The sequence below is a fragment of the Cimex lectularius genome, unplaced genomic scaffold (assembly GCF_000648675.2).
Source record: "Cimex lectularius strain Harlan isolate CLEC.00 unplaced genomic scaffold, Clec_2.1 scaffold6, whole genome shotgun sequence".
Taxonomy (NCBI): domain Eukaryota; kingdom Metazoa; phylum Arthropoda; class Insecta; order Hemiptera; family Cimicidae; genus Cimex; species Cimex lectularius.
The window spans coordinates 2,181,070-2,203,554 of NW_019392677.1; the positions used below are offsets into that span (position 1 = coordinate 2,181,070).

The 22,485-nt window shown below is 33.6% G+C and overlaps 1 protein-coding gene across 16 annotated transcripts in view; it reads right to left on the reverse strand.

The window, feature by feature from the left end:
• The window catches only part of LOC106673761 (potassium channel subfamily T member 2), a 454,961-nt gene that overhangs the window by 151,155 nt on the left and 281,321 nt on the right, over window positions 1–22,485 (reverse strand). For 2 of the 16 annotated variants that reach the window (XM_024225488.1, XM_024225485.1), the window contains exon 1: window positions 20,431–20,556. The exons of the other annotated variants lie outside the window; for them this stretch is intronic. In XM_024225488.1, the coding sequence (XP_024081256.1) occupies window positions 20,431–20,504 (74 nt within the window). In that variant the 5' untranslated portion in view covers window positions 20,505–20,556. Of the gene's footprint in view, window positions 1–20,430; window positions 20,557–22,485 lie in introns of those variants that run through there. 16 annotated transcript variants of the gene reach the window in all.

The following is a 22,485-nucleotide window of genomic DNA, read 5'->3' on the forward strand; positions in this document are numbered from 1 at the left end:
TTGACTATTTTTAAAATGTAACGTTGTTGAACAACACGTAAAAGCAAGAATTTCAGTAACAATTATTATTTAGAAATCGTGAGATGCGGTCTGGTGTGATGTAGGTTCCAGAAAAACATTTTCTTTATCGTGTCAACGTTTCGATCTTTATTGAGATCATCTTCAGGGCCTGGGATTTACAAACATTGTTTACATATTACAATTACATTTTCATCACGGAAAGAGTTTTCAACGAAATAAAATAATTGTAAAGTTCATCAGCGTGAACATAAATCGTGCTAATTATTCTGTACAAGATTTATTATAAAATGCAATGTGAAAGGAATCCCAGCTAATGGGTAATCATTTAAAAATTGGTTAAATTTCTTCGTCAAAACGACCACAATAATAATTATCACAATCTTTTAAATATCCTCATTGATATATGAGAGAATATGTTAAGCAACGAACAGCAATTAGAAAATAATTGATAGGTGAAGTGTATAAATTAGAAAAAAAAACTGATTCGTGTAAAAAATGCACCTTAAAGATTTTTAATGAAAAATTGGACTTTAACAGCATAAGGATAGCTTGGTGTATAAACTAAATATTAACAATCTTATCTTCTTACCCGATTATTCATGACCCCAACCGGCACCTACATCACACCGGACGGCATCTCACGATTTCTGAATAATTATCGATTAACGGTCACTAATCACCACACATTTCAGTAACAATGTTGTAACAATTTTTTGATTTTAACTTATTTTAAGAAAATTGTTTAAATGTATTATTTTCATATCGGAGATGTAACATTTTACGCCAAACTTATGCAATCAAAGTTCCATGATGTGTTTGAGCTTGATTACAATATAATGTTGCACTATATCGTCTTGCATGATTAGGTTACACCCATTTACACGGTTCGGTGGACTTTGGATATTATTAGCATCTGCTTGATTCCAAATGATGTACATATACCTGCGTTAGTTATATTGTCAAGCAGGTTTGACCATAAGTACAGTTTTCATGGAAAGTAATACGATAAAAGAGTCCAGAAGGTGGGCTTTTTTCCAGCACTTCTTGTGGGAAACCCCGGCTTTTTAAGCTAGTTGTGGGGTACTTCGTTCTTTCGAGTCGAGTCGGTCTTACAGGACTTTCAATATGATCTTTTTGATATTTATTGACGTGAAGTAAATGTAAGTTTTTATCAAATCGTTGTGGAATACATTCCTCTTGGTTGTGAGTATTTTTCTTTCTCAAAAAATATTTTCACTTTGATAATCGAGGACAGCCCGTCAAAGGAAGGTTTTGTTAATCTTTTTCGTGTTTTAACCCCTTGCAATTTTGTGTTTCGTATATTTTTTATTAATCGTACATGGTTAGTAAATACGTATATATTTTGTAAATAATTATTATCAAGTAGAAAATATGGAAATAATTTCTGAATTTATAAATAATTTTAATTTTTTACGACAAATTCAGTATATATTTATTTTAATAAGTTTTTTCAATTAATTAATATTTATGAAAGGTATTGGATGAGATATGAACTGTAATGGATTTAATAATATGTTTTAAAAACACGTTTAAATTAAATTATTAAATAATCATTTTACAATTGTGTGTAAATATTTGTGATTAGCTAAGTTAATCTGATCCATTAGAAATAAATTTAAAAGAAATAAATGTAAATCATCATCACTTAATTCACTCTCTCTCTCTCTCTCTCTCTCTCTCTCTTTTTTAAATATTTTTTTACGAAGGACGAAGGTTCGCAAAAGCAGAGGTCTTATCAACCCTCAGGGTGCCGGTGTTTTTGAAAACAAGCCCATTTGTAAGTATGACTGGTTCGAACCCTGTACCTTTACCTTACAATGATGAGCGACTCCCCTTTATTGCCATTTGCATTACAAGGAGTAATGAATGTGTATTTGATGATGATGATTATACTAGGTAATGGGGTTTTTTCTCCATGCACTGCAGCATTCTGGCTTATTGTACTTTTCTAGGTACTTTCTACTTTGTTCTGTTCAATTGGCTCGATCCTTCTCCCAAGAAGTTCAAGTCACTGATTTTCGTTGGTACAATTCCATTCTCTGGGTTTTCTTTGCATCCCAGATTATATTTCCATTGAACGGTTGCTTTGCATATGTGACTGGATCTTCCTCCTCATTGCATAAGTTACAAATGGGATCATCATTAATACCCATGCTGGGCAGATGTTTTCTCAGTTGCTAGTTATCGGTATAATCGTCCTACAACACCTCTGAGTTTAGTCCTTTCTAAGTGTAGCAGTGAATTTGCCAATCAAGGTGAGGGTGGTTTCAGCATTAAATTAATTAGTCTAGCAACCCTACAGTTTTTCAATTTTTCTTTTGAAGCCATTCTGTGATGGTGAATTCTGTGTTTGGTTTTGTTATGAGAAGAATATGTTCCGGGCTGTTACATATGGTCTTGCAGATCCTCCTCTGGCCAGTCTGTTCTGCTTTTTCGTTAGCCGAAATCTTTTTGTATCCTGGTGCCCACGATATTATCAGGTTATTTTTTCCCTAAGGTTTTGGAGAATTTGGATGCAATCACTGACTTTTAATGTAATTTTTGACATTCTAACGCTTTATTCGTTGCTTAGCTATCCGATAGTATGAAGATCTTTTTTACCAGTGTAACGTCCGACAAAGATTTTCTAATAGAGAAGCATTTATGACAGGTATTTCAGTTTGAACCGTATGTATTTATTTAATGTATGTATTATAAACGAAATTCATAATAACTGTTTTAATTATTTGAGATTTGAATATTTAAAGAAAAACATTACTCATGACAATATATTAAGGAATGAATTTTTCTTTTTTTTATTGCTGAGTCTTGTCAATGTTAGTGGAATGTTTAAATTATTTTGAAATATACGTCAGTCTGCATTATTTTATTTATCAACGTTTCGACATTGGCAGCAAGTGTGCTCTTCAGACACCAGCTGCTTTCAAACGTGTAACATTCCTTTTAATTTACTAGTTTTAGTGGTCCGGTTGACCAATTAATATCTTTTAATTAATTAAGGTTTATGGTTGAAATAAAAAAGTTAGTGTCACGAGCGGGATTCGAACCCACGACCTTCGGCGCAATACGCCTCTGCTCTACCACTTGAGCTATCGTGACTTCATTGAGCCGAATGTCTTGGGTTCGAATCCCGCGATTTTATCTCATCTAAAAACCTTAATTAATTAAAAAAATTCTTTTAATGATTATTTGGAGACCTTGAAATGCGGTCTAGTGTGACGTAGGTTTCAGAAAAACATTCTTTATCGTGCCAACGTTTCGATCTTTTATTGAGATCATCTTCAGGGCCAGGGATTTACAAACAATTTTTACATTTAACAATACATTTAGGATGTGGAAAAGTGAATTTATACAATGCAAAATATATTTTATATTCAAACAAAGTATTTCTACTCACTCAAAGTGTTTGTCTTCTGTGTAATTGTGCCATTATTGCGTGTTAAAATAGCAAAATCTCACTGGCACTCTCAACACGACGCAAGAATGGCACAATTACACAGAAGACAAACACTTTGAGTGAGTAGAAATACTTTGATTGAATATAAAAAAGATTTTTTTTGCATTGTATAAATTCACTTTCTTCCATATCCTACAAGTATTTGTTAAATTTAAACAATGTTCGTAAATCCCAGGCCCTGAAGATGATCGCAATAAAGATCGAAACGTTGGCACGATAAAGAAAATATTTTTCTGAAACCTACATCACACCAGACCGCATTTCACGATTTCTGAATAATTATGTTTCGATCTTTATTAAGATCATCTTCAGGGCCTGGGATTTATAAACATTGTTTAAATTTTACAAATAAATGTAGGGTGTGAAAAAGATGAATTTATACAAAGCTAGAAATTTTAGATTCAATCGAAGTATTTGTACTCATTCAAAGTGTTTGTTTTCCGTGTAGATGTCATTATTGTGTGTCCTGTTGAGAGTGCCAGTGAGATATTGATGTTTTATGCTTATATACGTTGGATTTTGACGGGGTGGTGAAGGAAGTCGGGATAGAAAGACGTTTTTATATGAGGAGTCGGCTTCTTTGAGGTGAAAGGAGACGACAATGGGAAAAAATGGGTAATGGTTCGGCACGTTTAACCATTCAGGATTAGACGAGGATAATTAGGGAAAGGAAAGCAAAATTTTTGAAGAATTAGAATGTGTGTAATGAGATGATGTTATATTTTATGTTTTGTGTGATGTGATGATATATGTATGTTATCGATATCGAATTTGATTAATGATATTAGCGTAGCTCCGACAGAGTTTACATGTGTCTGTTCTGTAATTGATGCTGTGTTTATCCCTGTTGATGTAAACCGTTTCTAAGAAGTTAGGTTTATATTTGTTTTGTTCTGTATGTAATACTTTTGGATTTTTGAAGTCGAAATTGTTTGGTGTTCAAAATGGTGGTTAGCCAGTGCTGAAGGATTTTGCTTGGGTTTTTTGCAATCATAGATATGTTGCTTACTCTCTTATCCAGATATCGGGATGTAATACCGATATATGTTGCCGGACAATTTAAACAGTTAATTTTATAAATTTCGTCAGATTTATTTGTAACTGGTGTGGGGTCTTTAATTTTGGACAAAAGTCTGTGGATTGTTTTATAGTTTTTGAAAGCTATTTGAAAGATATCAGACGAGAGAAATATAGTACAACTACTTTGATTTAAACTAAAATGTCTATCATTGTATAAATTCATTTTTCTTTTATCACATCCTACATGTATTTGTAAAATTTAAACAACGTTTATAAACCCACGCTCTGAAGATGATCTCAATAATGATTGAAACGTTGCCACGATAAAGAAAATGATTTTGTAAAACCTACGTCACACCAGACCGCATCTCACGATCTCCAAATAATCATTAACTAACGGTCACTAAACACCTCACTAATTTTATCTATTTGAATCTTTAATCTGTTTGAAGATCTTTCTAAATGGAAAGACAATGTCGAAACGTTCTACAAATAAAGGAAAATCAAAGGGAGATGTGTTCCAAAGCATCCCGTTAACAATAATGAACGGATTTCAGTTTGTGGGCTCGTTAAACCCGCAATGCTTACAAGTCGTGCCTTAATGTTGGCATTCAGCGCCGTTTGTTTACCCCCCTTGCAATTCATATTTCGATATTTTCTTCCTGTTATTAATTTAATTTTCGCAGAAGTCCTCTAAAAGGATATCCCTTGTTTAGAAGGCTGGAATTGTATACAGACCCATAGGTGTAATTTCATTGAAATTCATAAACAATTTATATAAGGAGAAAATTTTTTTTAAGTATAAAATTATATGCTATTGTCATCTAATAATTTAATAAATATAATAAAATTATTAGCTATACATTTTGCAATATAAGTAATAATTTAAAAATAATCACCATTTTCTTGTGTTTAGTAAACAAAAAAAGAAAACATTATGAAACTTTAAAAATTAGCTAATGACTTCATTTTTTATAATTTTAAGATAATTTTTTTAAATTTTGTTACTGGACTTAAAATCAGAGAACTTAATTTTTTTGAGCGAATCGTGTTGTTAGGCTCCATGAATGATTGTAATAAAAATCAGTCCTAAATATTTGTAATATCAAATTAACATTTTTTTTACGAGGGTTCGTAACAGCAGAGATATAAGCCCTCATGGTGCAGTTGTTTTTGAAAAAACCGGGTTCGAATGCAGGGCCGCGGGTTTCGAACCCGGGACCTTTACCTTACAGTGATGAGCGCCGTGTCAACGCCTAAACCGTTGCGGCCACCGTCGCCCCGGCAAATTTTCAATTTTATCAAATCTAGTACAATACAGTATATATTTACGTAAGGAGTAGTAGTTTCAAATAAACGGACATTACAGAAGTGAATAAAAATGTGTTTTATGATAAATGTGAAAAGATTTTTAAAAAGTTTTTGTTATAGGTCTTGTGACTTGGACCGGAGAAATATATATATANTTGCATACCTATCACACTCTGCGAGGTAGTGCCTTGCCGTTTCTTCTTGTATTTCGCAAAAACGGCAAAAGGGACCTGGTAGGATACCCATTACGGAGAGGTTTCTTCTCAGTGGGCAGTGTCCCGTCAGAATACCTATCAGACGCCTAATTTCCTTCCTTGAGATAGAGAATAACCATTTCGATGCTGCTGGTTTGATCACCTTAACAAACTCCTTCGATTGTCTGTGTCTGGGGGTAACGGAGAAATCTGAGTTTTCTTAGTAGCACCCTATGTACCGATATTGCATGTTAGAAGAGACTGGCAAAGTGCAAAATATGCCATTCTTATGGTATGAAAAATTATTTCTAAGAAAGTGAAATCTGAAACAAATTGTTATAAATTTACTGTTAAGTTGGTTGATGTGTTTTGAAAGTTTAAATTTTTATCCAAAGTAATGCCAAGTTATTCACAACGTTTCACAAAATTTATTTCTGTAACCATCTCATTTATAGTTTGAAGATTTTTGTTACAAAATTCTGAATGATAGGCAAAGTGATTTAATAGGTTATTTAATATTTGAGAAGAGTTTTGATAGAAACATGAATTAAAAAATTTTTGGTTATATTAATTAAATAATAAGAACCAATTTTTTATTAAATTATAATCATGTTAAAAATTATCCTATAAGAATTCAAGTGATAACTGCATAACAAAAAGCTTTTGAACTAAAAGGGATTTTAAATAAGCCATTTATATATAGTAATAAAAGAATAGGTCCCAAAAGTGCACCTTGAGAAATTTCTATTTTAATAATTAATAAAGAACTATTTAATCAAGAACTGATTTCGGTTAGTTAAATACGATTCAAGAGCTTTATACCTATTCCCAAATTGCCTTATTTTTTAGGAAATGGTAAGATCTACACAAATAAAATAATTATTTGGAGATCGTCAGATGCGGTCTGGTGTGCCGTAGGTTTAGAAAAACATTTTCTTTATCTTACCAACGTTTCTATCTTTATTGAGATCATCTTCAGGGCTTGGGATTTATAAACATTGTTCATATCATACAAATACATGTAGGATATGAAAAAATGAATTTATACAATGCTAGAAACTTTAAACTGAATCAAAATATTTGTACTTACTCAAAACACTTTGAGTCAAAAATTTCTAGCAATGTATACATTCATTTTTTCACATCCTACAGGTATGTGTATAATTTAAACAATGTTTATAAATCCTAGTCCCTGAAGATGATCTTAACAATGTTCGAAACGTTGACAAGATAAAGAATATGTTTTTCTAAACCTATATCACTAAAGATAGCATCTCACGATATAAAATAATCATTCACTAACGGTCATTAAACACCACACAAATCAAAGTTTTAGAAATATCTAAAAATAAACAAATTACATTGCTGTCAATGTCTAATTTTTCTGATATCAGTTCGGTTACGTTAAACAACGTTTTGACCTAAACCTGATGATATGATATTTTTTAAAACAAACATGGTTAGGCGATGGTGAATTAATTTATACAAACATTTTGTTTAAGTTAAGATCAGTAAAATTTGGTCTATAATTCATTATTTTCACTTTTATCTCGGCATTTAAAAAGTGGAGTGGGTTTTGATTTTTCTTAAACATGTTTCCGTTCAAACTTTATTTGAAAGTTCCCGTTTTATTACAGATTAGCGTTAAAATCTCATTTTTAAATTCAGAGTTTGAAAAGGTTTAAAACAGACGACACAGTTAGCAGGACAGAATCGATCGGAATAGATTGTATTGTCAAATGGAAAAAAGTAAAAGTCTGCTGGCCTCGCCCTCTTGGCCGTAATACGTCATTCCAATAAAACGATAGAAATGCGCTTAGTTATCTTACAATAATAGCAGGGCATTAGAGTCGATCAAGGGCTCGAACAGGTTTGCTAATCACAATGTGCAACTAGTTCTTGTTAGAAAACACTGAATGAAATCTAGAGTCAAATAATCAAGATTCTTATTATTATTACGAATAATTTTTTTGAACAGTTAACAACATAATAACGTTTATTCTCCCTAGAGAGAACTTTATTATTCCGGGATGTATAGTAGAAATAAATGTAACATATTAGATCGAGTTTCGCTAGCCAGCGAGAACCACGAACCTTTATTTACCCCTTGAGCATTCTTTGCCGTGTATGTCTAATGTTACAATAAAGATTTATTAGTTAATTCCGTCGTGTCTTTTCCTTTTCAAAATATTATGAATGAATTCGTTAAACAAACTTAACAGTTTCAACATTTTGTACCAATCGTTACAAGAACATTGAAGGTCTTTCATTCATTTTAGTATATTTACAAAATCCTTTGTTCCACCTTTTAGAAAAAAATATATTTGAACACTTTGTAATCTGAGCTTGTTTAATCCCTTTGTTTTCTATTCAAATCATGACGTTTTTTATTTTACATTAATTGGCCTTGAAAATGCGTTTGTTTTTAATTTCACTTATACCGCATTGCGCCTAAATTTTGCAAGTTAATTTACTCAACTTCAGTTCAATGAGATCGTTTGGTTACATCCTAAATCTAATTGTTTTATAAAGTTTATTTATTTATTCTTTTATTTTATTTGTAGCATAAACATATAAGTACGTATAACAAATGTCATTTCAGTTTTTTCGCGAGGAAACAGCAGTAACGTTAATGCCAGTGCTGCACCCATGGACACATGCCAGGAGATGCTGGCACTGAGTGAGGGATTAAGAGGCAAGGAGGTCTCCAAGCCATCGTGGTGGTTTCTCGAGACGGAATATGAAAAAATTTGAGAAGACTCGAGTTGTAGGGTTAAATATATCGAGAGTTTAGTGACTGGGAGTTTTGTGGCCCTGAAAAGGGCCGGTGTTGTGTAGAGTCGGCGTGCCGATGAATCGAGGCCGTGTGCGTGGCGCCGTTAGTTGGTGGTCTGTGTCCATGAGTCTACCGTTGGCTGAGGTCCAAGATCTCGTCGGGTTGACGAGTCTGGTCCAGAGGGGCAGAGCCCTTGCTTATATAGGAAAGAGCCCTACTCTGATTGGCTGCAGAGTGGAGGGCGAAAACATTCCATAAGTCGTAGTGGCATCTAGCGGTATCGTGTGGTAGCTACAAGCGGCCACTACAGAGAGATTAGTAGGACAATTTTGGAATCTGAAACGCGAATCCTTGACAAAAGGAAAGTTCTGGTCGGTTTGTATAGTGCTTTTAGTGAGTCAGTAAGGAGTGATGTCTGATTCGGACGGATTGGATGCGCAGGATGTTAGATGGATCGGCAGAACCCTACAGTCCGACACCATAGATCCAAGTCTTGTAGAAGGACCGCGGTAGCCGAGTGGTTAGCATGAGAGACTCTCACGCCGCGGTCGTGGGTTCGATTCCCACCGTTGCCCCTGGCCCTTTTTTCCCAATAACCCCCCAAATTTGAACACACATATACGAATTTGTCACATGGCTAATATGCATAGTTCATAACGCCAAAAANTGGTAGATGGATCGGCAGAACCCTACGGTCCAACACCATAGATCCAAGTCTTCTAGAAAGACGGTCAACCCGGATTTCGGTCCTGGAAGTCTTCGCAGTTATCAAAGCGTTCTGTTAAGTGTTGTCTCGTGAAACTTTTGATTCAACGTCGGTCTACTGTCTCGTTGTAGTTATAAATATTTGACTTGAATGGAAGTCGTATCTCTTTGTCGTTGATATACATTGGAGCGCAAGATTGTTTTTTCAATGTAAACCTTCACTGAGTACGTTTTTCATCACTCGGCCTACAGATTTTGTACAAGTCTTAGAATAAGCTCATGATGATGATCCTACTGGGGTGCGGAATTGTTGTAGTACAGATGTTGAAAAAAAGGATGGGCCCAAGAATGCCCCTTGTGAGTCGACAATTTTTCAGTTTCATTTCCGAGAACTCATTGTTGCACTTCAGTATGAAGTATCTAATAGGTTGCGTAAGATTTCAGGATAAAATAATAAGGAGTGGGTAGGAAGTGTTGTTGTTTATGAAGCCAGACCCTATCAAATGCCTATGCTTCAACTAGGAATGCATCCAAGCAATAATCTTTGTCTTCTAGAGAAGAGGAGGTGGTGTCAAGAGCTCTGAAACATTGTTGAATGTTTGCACGATATGGTCGAAAGCCGAATTGGAGAGGGAATTATTTTATGAGTATTTAGAATGGATATTAATAGCTTTAAAAGGTTTTATAAAGTAAGAAGACAATTCAATTCACTATTTTTGTAAGTAATTTGCACCAATAAAAATAATAACACAAATAATTTAGTGTGGAAAACTGTAGTTGGAGATCCCCGTAAATTTAGAAAATGGTAAGAATTACAGTAGTAAGTTAAATATTGGAAATGGGAGAAGAATGTACGTAACTACTTTCCACGTTGCTAAAAGGGCCTCGCTCTATTTGCTCAGAGTTAGGCTGGGAAAACATTGTTTATCGGTTTCGATTTGTTCGACATTTTACCGTCGGACAGTAGATTCTCATCGATAGAATTATTTTATCTTTCAGACTCATCGGAAAATTGGGGTCAAGCACGAACGTTATTCACCGTTCAAATTGTCAAAAAAACGCGCGGTGAATTTTAATATAAGTAAGACCGAACGGTCCAGCGAAATTTGAGATGTAATTTAACCAAGTTGGCTAATCCAGGATGGAATAATCTGTCAGATCTATTTGTATTCACTTCAACCGCTAATATCAAAAAGGATATAAAACCAAAATTAAAAACAGTCATGCGAACTGGCTAATTAATTCATATGTTCTAAACGATAAGCAACCAATTCGCTACTTTGATCAAAGTAATTGGGGGCGAATCGTAAACCATCTAGCATTCGGGTGTTAAATGACGATACTGAAAATCACGCATATCTGCAAAATTATTCTTTCTATCAATTAAAACAAATCAAATTTCTTATATATATAGTACAACGTTTTGCCACAAGTTTATTCAAAAAATAATATATAGGCAATTGTAATTAAAACACCAAGCCATGAAAAATAAAAAGTTTGTTTGTATTTTTTCTACTTGTATGGTAACAACGATATTTTTGAAATAACGAAGCACTACTAAAAAAAGGATGGGCAAGAATGTTTCTTGTGAGACGCCGGCTTGTTCGGTCTGATTTCCGAGAACTCGTTGCCGCACCACACTCTGAAGTAGCGGTCGGTTAAATAGGATTTCAGGACGAGATAATATGGAGTTGGTAGGGATAAGAGATAGGGATGGGGATAGAGATAAAAGAGGCGGCCACAAGGCCTACGGCACCTCGACCTGAATTGACCTATTGTGCTCCCCTGTTATTTATAACTCACTGGCCAGTTTCAGGTTATTAGTCAGCTTCCATAACTTTGCCAGCGGCTCCTTAGTGTAGGATCTTGCTTGCGGTTTTTCTTGTCCTAGTTGCAAGAACCTGCACCTACATATGTATGGGGATACCACATTAGTCTATTATTAATATGTAGTCCCGAGTCGCGCCCAATATCTAGGGATAGGGATAAAAGACGCGGCCACAAGGCGTACTGCACCTCGACCTGAGATCTATTGTGCTCCCCTGTTATTTATAACTCACTGGCCAGTTTCAGGTTATTAGTCAGCCTCCATAACTTTGCCAGCGGCTGGAGGACCTTGCTTGCGGTTTTTCTTGTCCTAGTTGCAAGAACCTGCACGTACATATGTATGGGGATACCACATTAGTCTATTATTAATATGTAGTCCCGAGTCGCGCCCAATATCTAGGGATAGGGATAAAAGAGGCGGCCACAAGGCGTACTGCACCTCGACCTGAGATCTATTGTGCTTCCCTGTTATTTATAATTCACTGGCCAGTTTCAGGTTATTAGTCAGCCTCCATAACTTTACCATCGGCTCCTTACTATAGGATCTTGTGGTTTTACTTGTCCTAGTTGCAAGAACCTGCACCTACATGGACCTTTACAAAAACATAAAATGTGTGTCCTGCAGTCTCCTCCTCTTCCTGACAGTATCTGCACAGTGTTTCTTCTGTCTGTACTCCTACCCAGTGCTTTCTTAATGGCCCTGCCAGGAGACCAACCAGAATCGTGGTTCGATTGCGCTTGCCTTCCAGTAATGCTTTTGTAAATTTTGCGGAAAGTCCTTCTATGAATCTCTTCCCGTGCCCCTCGAAGTATTGTTCCACCAGGTTTTGGACTCAATAAGGATCCATTATAAGATTTCTTTTCTGGCAGGCTGCTAGGCCGCAGTAGGGTTCTGGGCCAAGAGAGTTAATGTTGGCTCCCCTCTAAAGTAGTGGGTAAGAAGTGTTTAAGTTTACCTAACCAGACTGTATCAAATACCTTTGGTACATCTAGGAATGCATCAAGCAGTAATCTTTGTCTTCTAGAGCAGAGGATATTGTACTATCTATGTACTACTTAAAAATAAAATGAGTAAAACCGTAGCCGATGTGCCAAATTTAATTTGGCAAATATTTCAATCAACCAATTCAAAAATGATTTTCCATAAAAAATAAATCGTAAGAAAACATATTAGAAATTACATACATACCATTCTGGAAAAATGTACATTTTCGTAGGAAGTGCTCACCTGTAACAAAAACAAAAACAACGTGAACTGTCTGTTACATTTTTCAATGAATTTTTTACACCAACTTGTTAAAAATGTAACGTTAAACAAAACGGTAACGGGCTTTTATAAATAACCAAGTAAAAGGTAATCTCACTGAATAAATAACCGAATTGTTTTGATCGTAACAAGTAAGTAGTGTCAGAGGAGTTTCTCCTCCCTTCCGTTCGATCATAAGAGATGACAAGGCTAATATCCGGCTCGAATCATGATTGTGGTTCAGATCCTGTGACGTTCGGCTGTTGAAGAATCGCCATTGAATTATTGAATCATTTTACAAAATGAATTTCCTTTTAATTTATCTAACAAATGACCATCGATAATCATCGATTATTCAAATAAAAATCCAAAATTTCTTTTAGATTTTCAAGTGCCTGCAAAAACAGCCCAAAATAATAGCAAATTTTAAAAATTTACAAAAATTTAAACAAATTACGTGAAAAATGCTTTCTTTTGAAGAAATAAATGCATTTCATAATTTGCATTAAAATGAAACATTGGTGAAAAAAATCGTTTTATTGATTATCCCCCCGTCCGTTGAAATCTGTTTTGAAATATTAACAATGGCAAAAATTATATAACTTTTTTACACGACGATTTTTATCTGCAGAACAAAGAATAAAGTTTGCCAGACAACGATATCGGTTTTTATAAAATTGTTTAGTTATTTATAGAATATATGAGATTAGATTTATGGTATAAATATCGTAATTTTTCATTGACGTTCATGCAATGTAGTACTTAATTGTTCCAAAGGTTTCTATATTTAGATAATTTTGCATTGACCGGAAACGTTCCAGCCCAAGTGCACAAATTTTTCCGCTTCGCGAACAAAAGGCGGAACTGTGCTTTGTGGTAAAGCAAATTTGCATTTTGTATTTTCGTTTATATTACTCGTATTACTAGATGTATTATACAAAGAAATTATTGTGGTAGATTTCGTTAATTTATCGACGAGGATTTTTTTCTGGTCGAACAAAGTTTGACTGCAAAAAAATTGTGCATTTTTGTGCTTGGTCCGTTTGTAATTATAAAAAGTAAGAAATAATCAAAGAAATTGCAGTTTCAACAACAATTAGGACATGTTTGCTTAGATTTTTTAATATTGTATGTCTCGTGCAGATTTAATTTAAGCGTTTTTTTTTTCAGTACAACCAACACCCCAACAGACTTCACACACTATTTCACAAGTTTAAAAAAAATTGTGAAAGGAGAGCAGTGTTGCAATATGTAACAGATAACTTAAAAAGATGCGAAGAAAGAATAAAAAACGGACCACCTGGTTTATGCACGAAAAAATGGCCAACTGCATATTTTTTTTGCAGAAAATATGAAAATGCATATTTTATCAGCCTTTTAAATCACAGACTTCATTCTAAGTCTCATTTTTTAGAAAATTTTACAATGGACAAGGTGTCTTTGGTGAAATGTTTTCTTTCTTATGTCATTCATCAGTAAATTGAACAATTCGGGAACATGTTAATTTTTGCACTTTTTAGGAAAACTACTAATTAAGCTGTTAAGCCAGGAAATCGTCCTGGAGAGACGCCCTTTAGCAAGCTAATAAGCTTTCAATTTGTCAACATTCACTTTACCCGATTTCTCAACCGTGTTCCCGAATTTTGGGCAAAAACGAGGTTTTTTACGTGAAGGGAAAAAAACCGATCACTCTCACTATCTATTTTAGCGTACAGAAAGTGATTGTTTTAATACGTTATTCGAAGCCAAACCTTCACAACACCTGTGAAATGGGAAGGAAAATTTGAATTTCCGTTATGAGGTAAACAAGTGGATATCGACAGCAGAAGCATTCCGCATCCCAACAGGTCAAAGTAAGAAAAAGTAAGAATTATCGCTTCCCTGTTCAATTTTTTGAAATTGCCCTGGTAGCAAAAGTTGTAGAACTCAAAATTTGCAAAAACATGACAATTTAAAATTTATGCATTCTCAAAAATCGGAAGAGAGAGAGAGAGAGAGAGAGAGAGAGAGAGAGATTTTGTCCATGACCATTTAGAAAAACCACGTTTTCTTTCCAAAAATCGCGATTAGCTCTAAAACTGTTGATAAATCGGATAAAGTGAAAAGTGACAAATTAAAAGCTGATTAAAATTTTCTATCGATAGCTAAACAGCGTCGCTGCAGGACGATTTTTTGGCTCCATAAAGCAATTTAAAGTTTTCGCAAAACGGCAAAAATTAACATGTTCCCGAATTTTTGAATTTACTGATCAATAACTGAATCTAGGAAAATATGTATAAAAGCTGTTTTATTAAGGAGATAATTTTGTGAAAAATGAGATCTCGGACAGGTCTCTGAATGAAAAGGCTGGGAAAATATGCGAGAGGATATAGAATTACTAAAAAATTTCTATATGCAGTTTAGTGAATATAGGACATATTGGAGTTCAGTGTCTTTAGTGAAAAATAAGACCTAGGGCAGCCCTGTGACTTAAAAGGATGAGAAAATATGCAATTCTAAAGTTGACCTTTCTCACACCGCGGTCGTGGGTTCGATTCCCACCGTCGCCTCTGGCCATTTTTTCACAATAACCCCCCCCCAAATTTGAACACACATATATGAATTGTCACATGGCTAATATGCATAGTTCATAACGAAAAAAAAAAAAAGTTGACCTTTTTTTAATGGATTAATTTTTCATTCAAGGTGTATATATATATATANTATATATAAATTACGATTTTTTTTCCCCGGAGCTAACAAGTCGAAAAGAGCTAAGAAGTCTATTTTTAGATGGATTGAGCTATTAAGTGCTATAAGATGAAGTATAAGTATAAGTTTTTTTCTTTAATAACCGGGTAGAAAGGTTAAAAGGTTAATAGTTACCATTGATAACTTTTTACACTCTTTAGATAAAAACTAAACAAAATCATTTCAATTTCCTCCTTTCCGGAGCCAACTTGAGCCCAGTGAGTTAAAAATTCAAGATGCGAAAATTGGACAAACAACACCGAAAACAATCAATCCACGTAATTATATCCTAATTTAGCCACGAATTACCGAAAGGTTGACAGTTATTGGTCGATAACAGATACTATCGACACGAAGCTGATGCAATTTGCTCGTTAAGGACAAAAATTCCTTGTTTTTAATTAACACGTTACAAAACCTAAATATTAATTGACGGCGAAATACTAAAACGATTACGCGCTCATTTGTCTCATTTAACTTCAAAATTTTGATAATAAAACAAAAAACTTGTTATTATACATTAATTCAAAGGCGAAAAACACACACTGATAATTTCTTGTTTATTACAAACTACATATATGTATTTTTACCGATGTATTAATTCAAAAATACTTATTTTAATCTAAACCAAATTAAATGAGGTTAATGTGTTTTAAAAAAAAATTATGATGGTATGAAAAAAATTACCTAAACACCAGAGAAAATCATTTAGTGATAAAATTAAGTAACATTTCTTTCTGTCATTAAATGATTTTCCAATGTTTTAGTGAATTTTCTTTCGAACCAATATAATGAAATAAGCTTTATTGAAAACTCTTCGATCTCTGAACTAATTCAATTTGGTTTACATTAATATAAGCGTAATTAACATAAATAGAAAATATAGTTTGAAATAAACATCCAAACATATAATATATTTCAACTTACATAATATTCAAATGTACTATTTGTTGACCACTTTTTATTTATTTTTTTACAAATCTGTACATTTTCTTATATCACATTAAGAATAAATCAAGAAGATGAAAAGTAGTGGTAATATTAGTAATTTATGTGGCACAGGAGAGCCAAACGTCCAAATCTACCCATTGGTTCACAATACTTTTTTTATATTCAATTAAAATTCCACGAGATATGTATTATCGGAGTCCCCTAAATACTACGCCAATGCGGTGCCCTAGTTTTGTTTGTAATTCTGAAAATAAAAATATGCGAAGTTAACAAACACTTGGAGCTATGAACAATATAACTATAACCCTCATTATAATTCGTTATCGCCAACGTTGCTTTTTTATCGTTCTTTTTGTCTCTTATCCCTCTCCTCCCTCCTTTCTCTCTCACTCTTTCACTTTGTTCTTTTTCACCCTTTGTCATTTTTTCATCAGTTTCTTTTATTTTTGTCCTTTTTATTTGACACCTAGGAGACCCTAATTATAAATGAAGACCATTTTTTTACTGGCTTCATTATGGGTTGGGGTCTTATATATAATATGTATATCTATATGAAATATTTACACAAAACAGACGTTTTTCATTTTATAATTAATCGGACCAGGCCTCCAGGTAGAAACACGACAGTTACACTTTCTTTTGGTTATTATTTGTTTAAATGTCCTTAACAGTATTTATTAATGAACATCATAAACCTTGGCAATTATTGATGATGGAAGTTCTATCAGCTATGCAGCTATTGCCATAGGAGTTCCCTATGAAACACTGCAAGACGCCGTTAGGCGTTTTTTAGCCACTGGGTCCTACCATAGAAGGCACAATTCTGGATGCCCTTGGATAACCGTTTTTTGACTTTGAGAATTTTCCAATACCGGCACTTTACTGTTGTTCAAGCAATTCATCTGCTCCAGGAAGTTCAAGGTTCTAAATTTCCGAACGCACTGCTCGAAGAAGATTAAATCATAAGGAGTGATGGCTTTTGGCCCCAAAAGAGGACCAGAATTGACCAGAAAACACAGAGTTGCACTGAAACACAGACATTGGTCTCTGGACGATTGGCCTGTTGTCCTTTTTACAGATGAGTGTAGATTTCCTCTACGATATAGATGGGAGTGAAAGAATGTGAAATGAAAGGTACTAAGTTCGTAATTTTTCCCAGAAACAACCATTTCAACCTAGCTCAGTGATGGTGTTGACGGAAATTTCAATGGAATCCAATATACGTGGAGTGTCTTTGACGGCCACTCGGTATATGAATGAAATTTTGGAACATCATCCGTTGCCTATCCTCGATGAAATCAGCGATAATTCTATTGTAACGAACGATAAACGTACATTCCACAGCATAACTTCAGGGTCTTAGCCTCGCCAGCCCGTTCTCCAGATTTGTACCCCATCGAAGGTTTACCAATAACCTCAAAAGCCTACATTCCACGATCTTGAAAGGACTTTTTGTGAAGAATGGGCTAACCTCCAACAAATAGACATTTCCAGACTGGTAGAATGTATGCTGAGGCGTCTTCGAGGTGTAATTAAGGCAAGAGGACAAAATTCGCGATATTGAAATGTGAATTAACAAAATTTAAGACAAATTTTATCTGTCCGTAACCACTAAAAACTTTTAAGTTTGAATTCCCTCAGATCAACATTAGGAATCAACGAATATTTTCTTTTCTGTCATTCTTTAAATGCTAGAAGATTTCATGCTTTTAAAAAAACGCTCATTTAACCAGTTATTATTTCAGAAAATTTGAATATAAACCGTTAAAACAATTTATGAATTAAATGGTAATGTGTGGTGATTAGTGACCGTTAGTCGATGGTTATTCAGAAAACGTGAGATGCGATCTGGTGTGATGTAGGTTTCAGAAAAATATTTTCTTTATCGTGTCAACGTTTCGATCTTTATTGATCTTCAGGGCCTGGAATTTACAAACATTTTTTAAATTTAACAAATACATGTACGATGTGGAAAAAAGACACAAATTTCCACATCCTACATGTATTTGTTAAATCAACAATGTTTGTAAATCCCAGGCCCTGAAGATGATCTCAATAAAGATCGAAACGTTGCCACGATAAAGGAAATGTTTTTTCTGAAACCTGCATCACACCAGACCGCATCTCACGTTTTCTGAATAATCATTAAATGATCCAATCACATAAAAATATTACAATACACACAAAAAGAAGTGGTGATTTTATTTGTACAATTATAAAACATAAAATATAAAAAACGAATTATGGGGAATAATATATTTTTGGTAATTAACCCATATTAATCCCAGGAATATTTTTGTAGGCAAGAGACTGTTTGTTGTGAGTATGGTTATGTTGACCACATTGAAATATTTTCCAACGTCAAAAAAATCACTATTTTCGTATTTTATTGCAATGAAAACGGATAACTGATTCTCGGGTGAGCTCGAATTCTCTCATTTTGTTCAAATCTATTTTTGTTGTTTATTTTCTTTCGACTTTCATGACAAACCTGTTTTAAAAATAAACCTACGTTTATTAAAGGAAGCGTTTAGAAACGAAATAACAGAGACTAACAGTAGTTGACCTGAATAGAAGACTATTTGAACGATTTAATCGGAAGTGTTGTATTTCCGCAGCCCCCTCTCGAAATTGGACGTGCATTGATTTATACCTCAAAGTAAACTCTATAAAAAAATATAAAAAATACGCGCCCTATCGGATTTCGTTTTGTACAACATCAAATTAAGTGTATGTCAATTTCAAGCAGTCTAGTCTATTCCAAACACGACTTACTTATACACTGACCGACTGCACCAGTACTCAAACCTGCATGGGTTTTTTTTTTCATAAAAAATCTGTTACTAATGTTGTTCATTTTTCAAAACCTCTATAAATTACTTTTATGAGCATTTACGTCATGTTTACGTCGATGACGTATGAGATATGTCTTAACCCATTGTTATTTCAGCATGATTATCTGATCTTGACTTTATATTAAATATAAATTGCACAATGACATTTGAGAATTTTTCTCCCAGAACCAAAAGAAAAAAAAATTACTTCACCCAGTAGTATATTGATGTTGGTTTAGTGATCTTTAATTAATGATCATTTGAAGATCATAAAATGTTGAGGCCCATTTATAAATTAAAGATGAATAGAATGTAAGTTAGAAAGAGAAAATTACGTTTTTCCTGGTTTGGTGCAATAGGGCTAAATGAAATATCAATCCAAATAAAATGTCCGCTTTAATTACTTTTAATGTCAAACAATTAAGTCACAGTAGGATTAACTGTTTTAGGATTTCGATTAATTAGAAACTAAGCCGGAAATGAATGGCAAAATTCAACGTGAAAAGACTTCGTTTCCGTTTTCAGGGATATTTAAAAAGGAAAATCGCTTAAATTACAGTGTAGTTAAGTTAAGAAAAAAATTTAAATCAGTAAATTTATTGCATTTGAATACATTTCTTTGTATTGTTTTTACACTACCTTCTAACACAGAAATCGATAGTGATTTGTGTATCTGAGCAAACCGGATTTACATCCATCATATGTTACATCGTAAATATTTTCTTTTTTTACCCCCTTCTACTTTTTCCTCTATATATAATAATATTTTACCTCGTTTCTCTTATAAATAAAAATGTGCTTTCACTTATCCACTCCCCCACAGAAACTTTAAAAGCCCCTGTATGGGAGGATAGCGGAATGAAATCATCTCATCTGTCGACTTCAGGAATTGTTTTTGACAGGTCAAGGGTGCAAGATTGGAATAATTTAAGCGTACATCATTAGTCACAAAACCACCGGTGTTCATTTGGCTTCCCTTGTGACATAACTTAATTAATTAATTTTGGAACGAAACTGGTTGGGACTTGATATAGGCTATGATAAAACTTGTTCAAACTCGTTTAATATACTTGGACACTTTTTGCCACTTTAACGCATAATCAATATTAATTGAGTTGTAAATGTTAAATTTTAATATAACACGTTGTAATATTCATATATTCTATTCATCAGGGTGAGAAATAATGACATAATTTAACTTTTTCCTTCACACATAAAGAACCGAGAATAAAACTAACAGATATATACTTATAACATATCAAATCAACAGTTAAAAAAGTTTAAAAAAATCTCTTTACAAAACTTGTATTAAAACTTGTGTCCACTATTTTCAGTACCTCGGAATTTTGTCGTAAGAGTCCCATGACGTGAGACAGTTGTATGATGAGTAACGGCTCGATGAGGCTGCCATGAGAGATGCATCTTCCAAGGCTGGAGGGACTTCACAGACTGGGGGCGAGTTTGTTTGGGGGCGGCGAAGTATCACGCTTAGGGGTGATGACCGCGGCGCAGGCGCACCCACCCCAAGGGAGGGGTTTCTTCAATTTAAATTTTAATTTTAATCGTATATGCTAAAATGGTCTGGATCTTGCGTGTCCTTCGTGAGAAATTTTCTCCGTTACATTGCGCCGGCAAAAAATTGAAAAATTTACACTTGAAGAATTCCAAATAATTACTACTCTGTGACGATGCTTCCTAAAGAATGGTACATTTAAAAATTATAAGTGCTTAATTTCTTCGAAAAGTTTGGCAGGACAAACTCAAGAGAAAAAGTGTATCAAGAGAAAATTGACGTTTCAAGCTAGAGGAAATATTTTGTTCTTATTAATAACATTACTCATATTTAGACAATGTAATGAAAAAAAAAATTAAAAAAGAAAAGTTTGTTTTTACCGAAAAAAGTTTAAAAAATCAAATCTTTTCGATGGAATGAGTTACAAAACTTTCTTACACTTACTGCTATCATCTAACCATTTTTTAAATTTTCACAGTGAACCACCCTGTACATATATTTTCACGTTTTCGAGAAACTTCGATAAAATTTTATACATACAGACGAAATATTTGCTTCTGTACTCATTCTATATGAAACAAAAACTGTAAACCGTCACAAAAAATTATAAATTACACTTACGAAAACATGTACACACAGAAATTTAAATTAATAGAAATATTTGTGGTGTGGTGAGCATTTTTTTTAATTTCCGGAAAAGAATGTTCTACCCACAGATTGTTTCAAGCAGCTTACTGAAATAGAACTATATTTTCTAAAACGTAAAATTTAAATTATATAATATTAACAACAAATGAACCCAGCTTTACGATGAAAGTAAACGGAGATGAAGACCCATCAATTCACGGCAAAGTCGGTTTTTTATCCCCGAGCTTTCGAAATAAATATTTCCATCATCAGGAAATTAGGCGATGGTGATGGAATAATATGAACCAAATGGTTGGCTAGAAAAACCAAATTTGGTTTTAAATTAATGACCTCATCTGCTTTTACTTTTGTATTAATTTAAATTGTCCATCTTTATTTTCATACTTGCTGTTGTTAAAAATATTCATTTGTTAAATGTTCATGTGATGTTATAATATATACAATTTTAAGGAATAAGTAAAACAAGCTGCCATTTTTCAGGTGGTATTTTTCAAGCAAACCAGAAAAAAAGGTTGAATTATTAATGCAACAGCCATCTTATTATGATTTTACAATTCTTGCACCTCAACTGGGGAATATTTTAAAATCGGCACCAAACTAAATTAGCTTAATATTTACAATACGCAGTGGCTGTTTTTTTTATTTTTAACGCGCTGAGAAAAACAGGAAATTAAAGAAAATGATAGAACAATAAATAAGTTTAACCATTTCGAAGTTGTATCTTCGTTAAGTTTACATAAAGTTCTTTCGTAGTTCACATGTAAAAATACGCGTGTTTCTTAGAGACCTGTTGTTTCATAATTTTTGGTTGTTGTGAGAAGCGGTCCCAATTGAGGTAGTTTAAAAAAAAACTTTTTCATTTGCCGATACAACACTCTCACACAAAACCAATATGACACCATTACAATAGCACCACAGTTTATACCCTGAAGATGACGCGAATAAAGTTCGAAACGTCAGCAAAAAATTAAAAAAGGAGTTTTTCTAATCTAATTCATTCTTGACCGCTCCTCACGACTTCAAAAAATTATGTAAAAATTTATTTATTTAAAAGTTTTTTTTTCAAAATTTAATTAAAAATAAAGATCAGTGAAGATTATATATTTAAACACAAGACCTATTAAAAAAGTTCGGTTGGATATGTGTCAAAACTAAGAAATCGCTCGAATAATCTAAGAATCTTAAAAAAATTTAGAATCGTCAGCATCCAAACGTTTCGTCCCATGAAGTC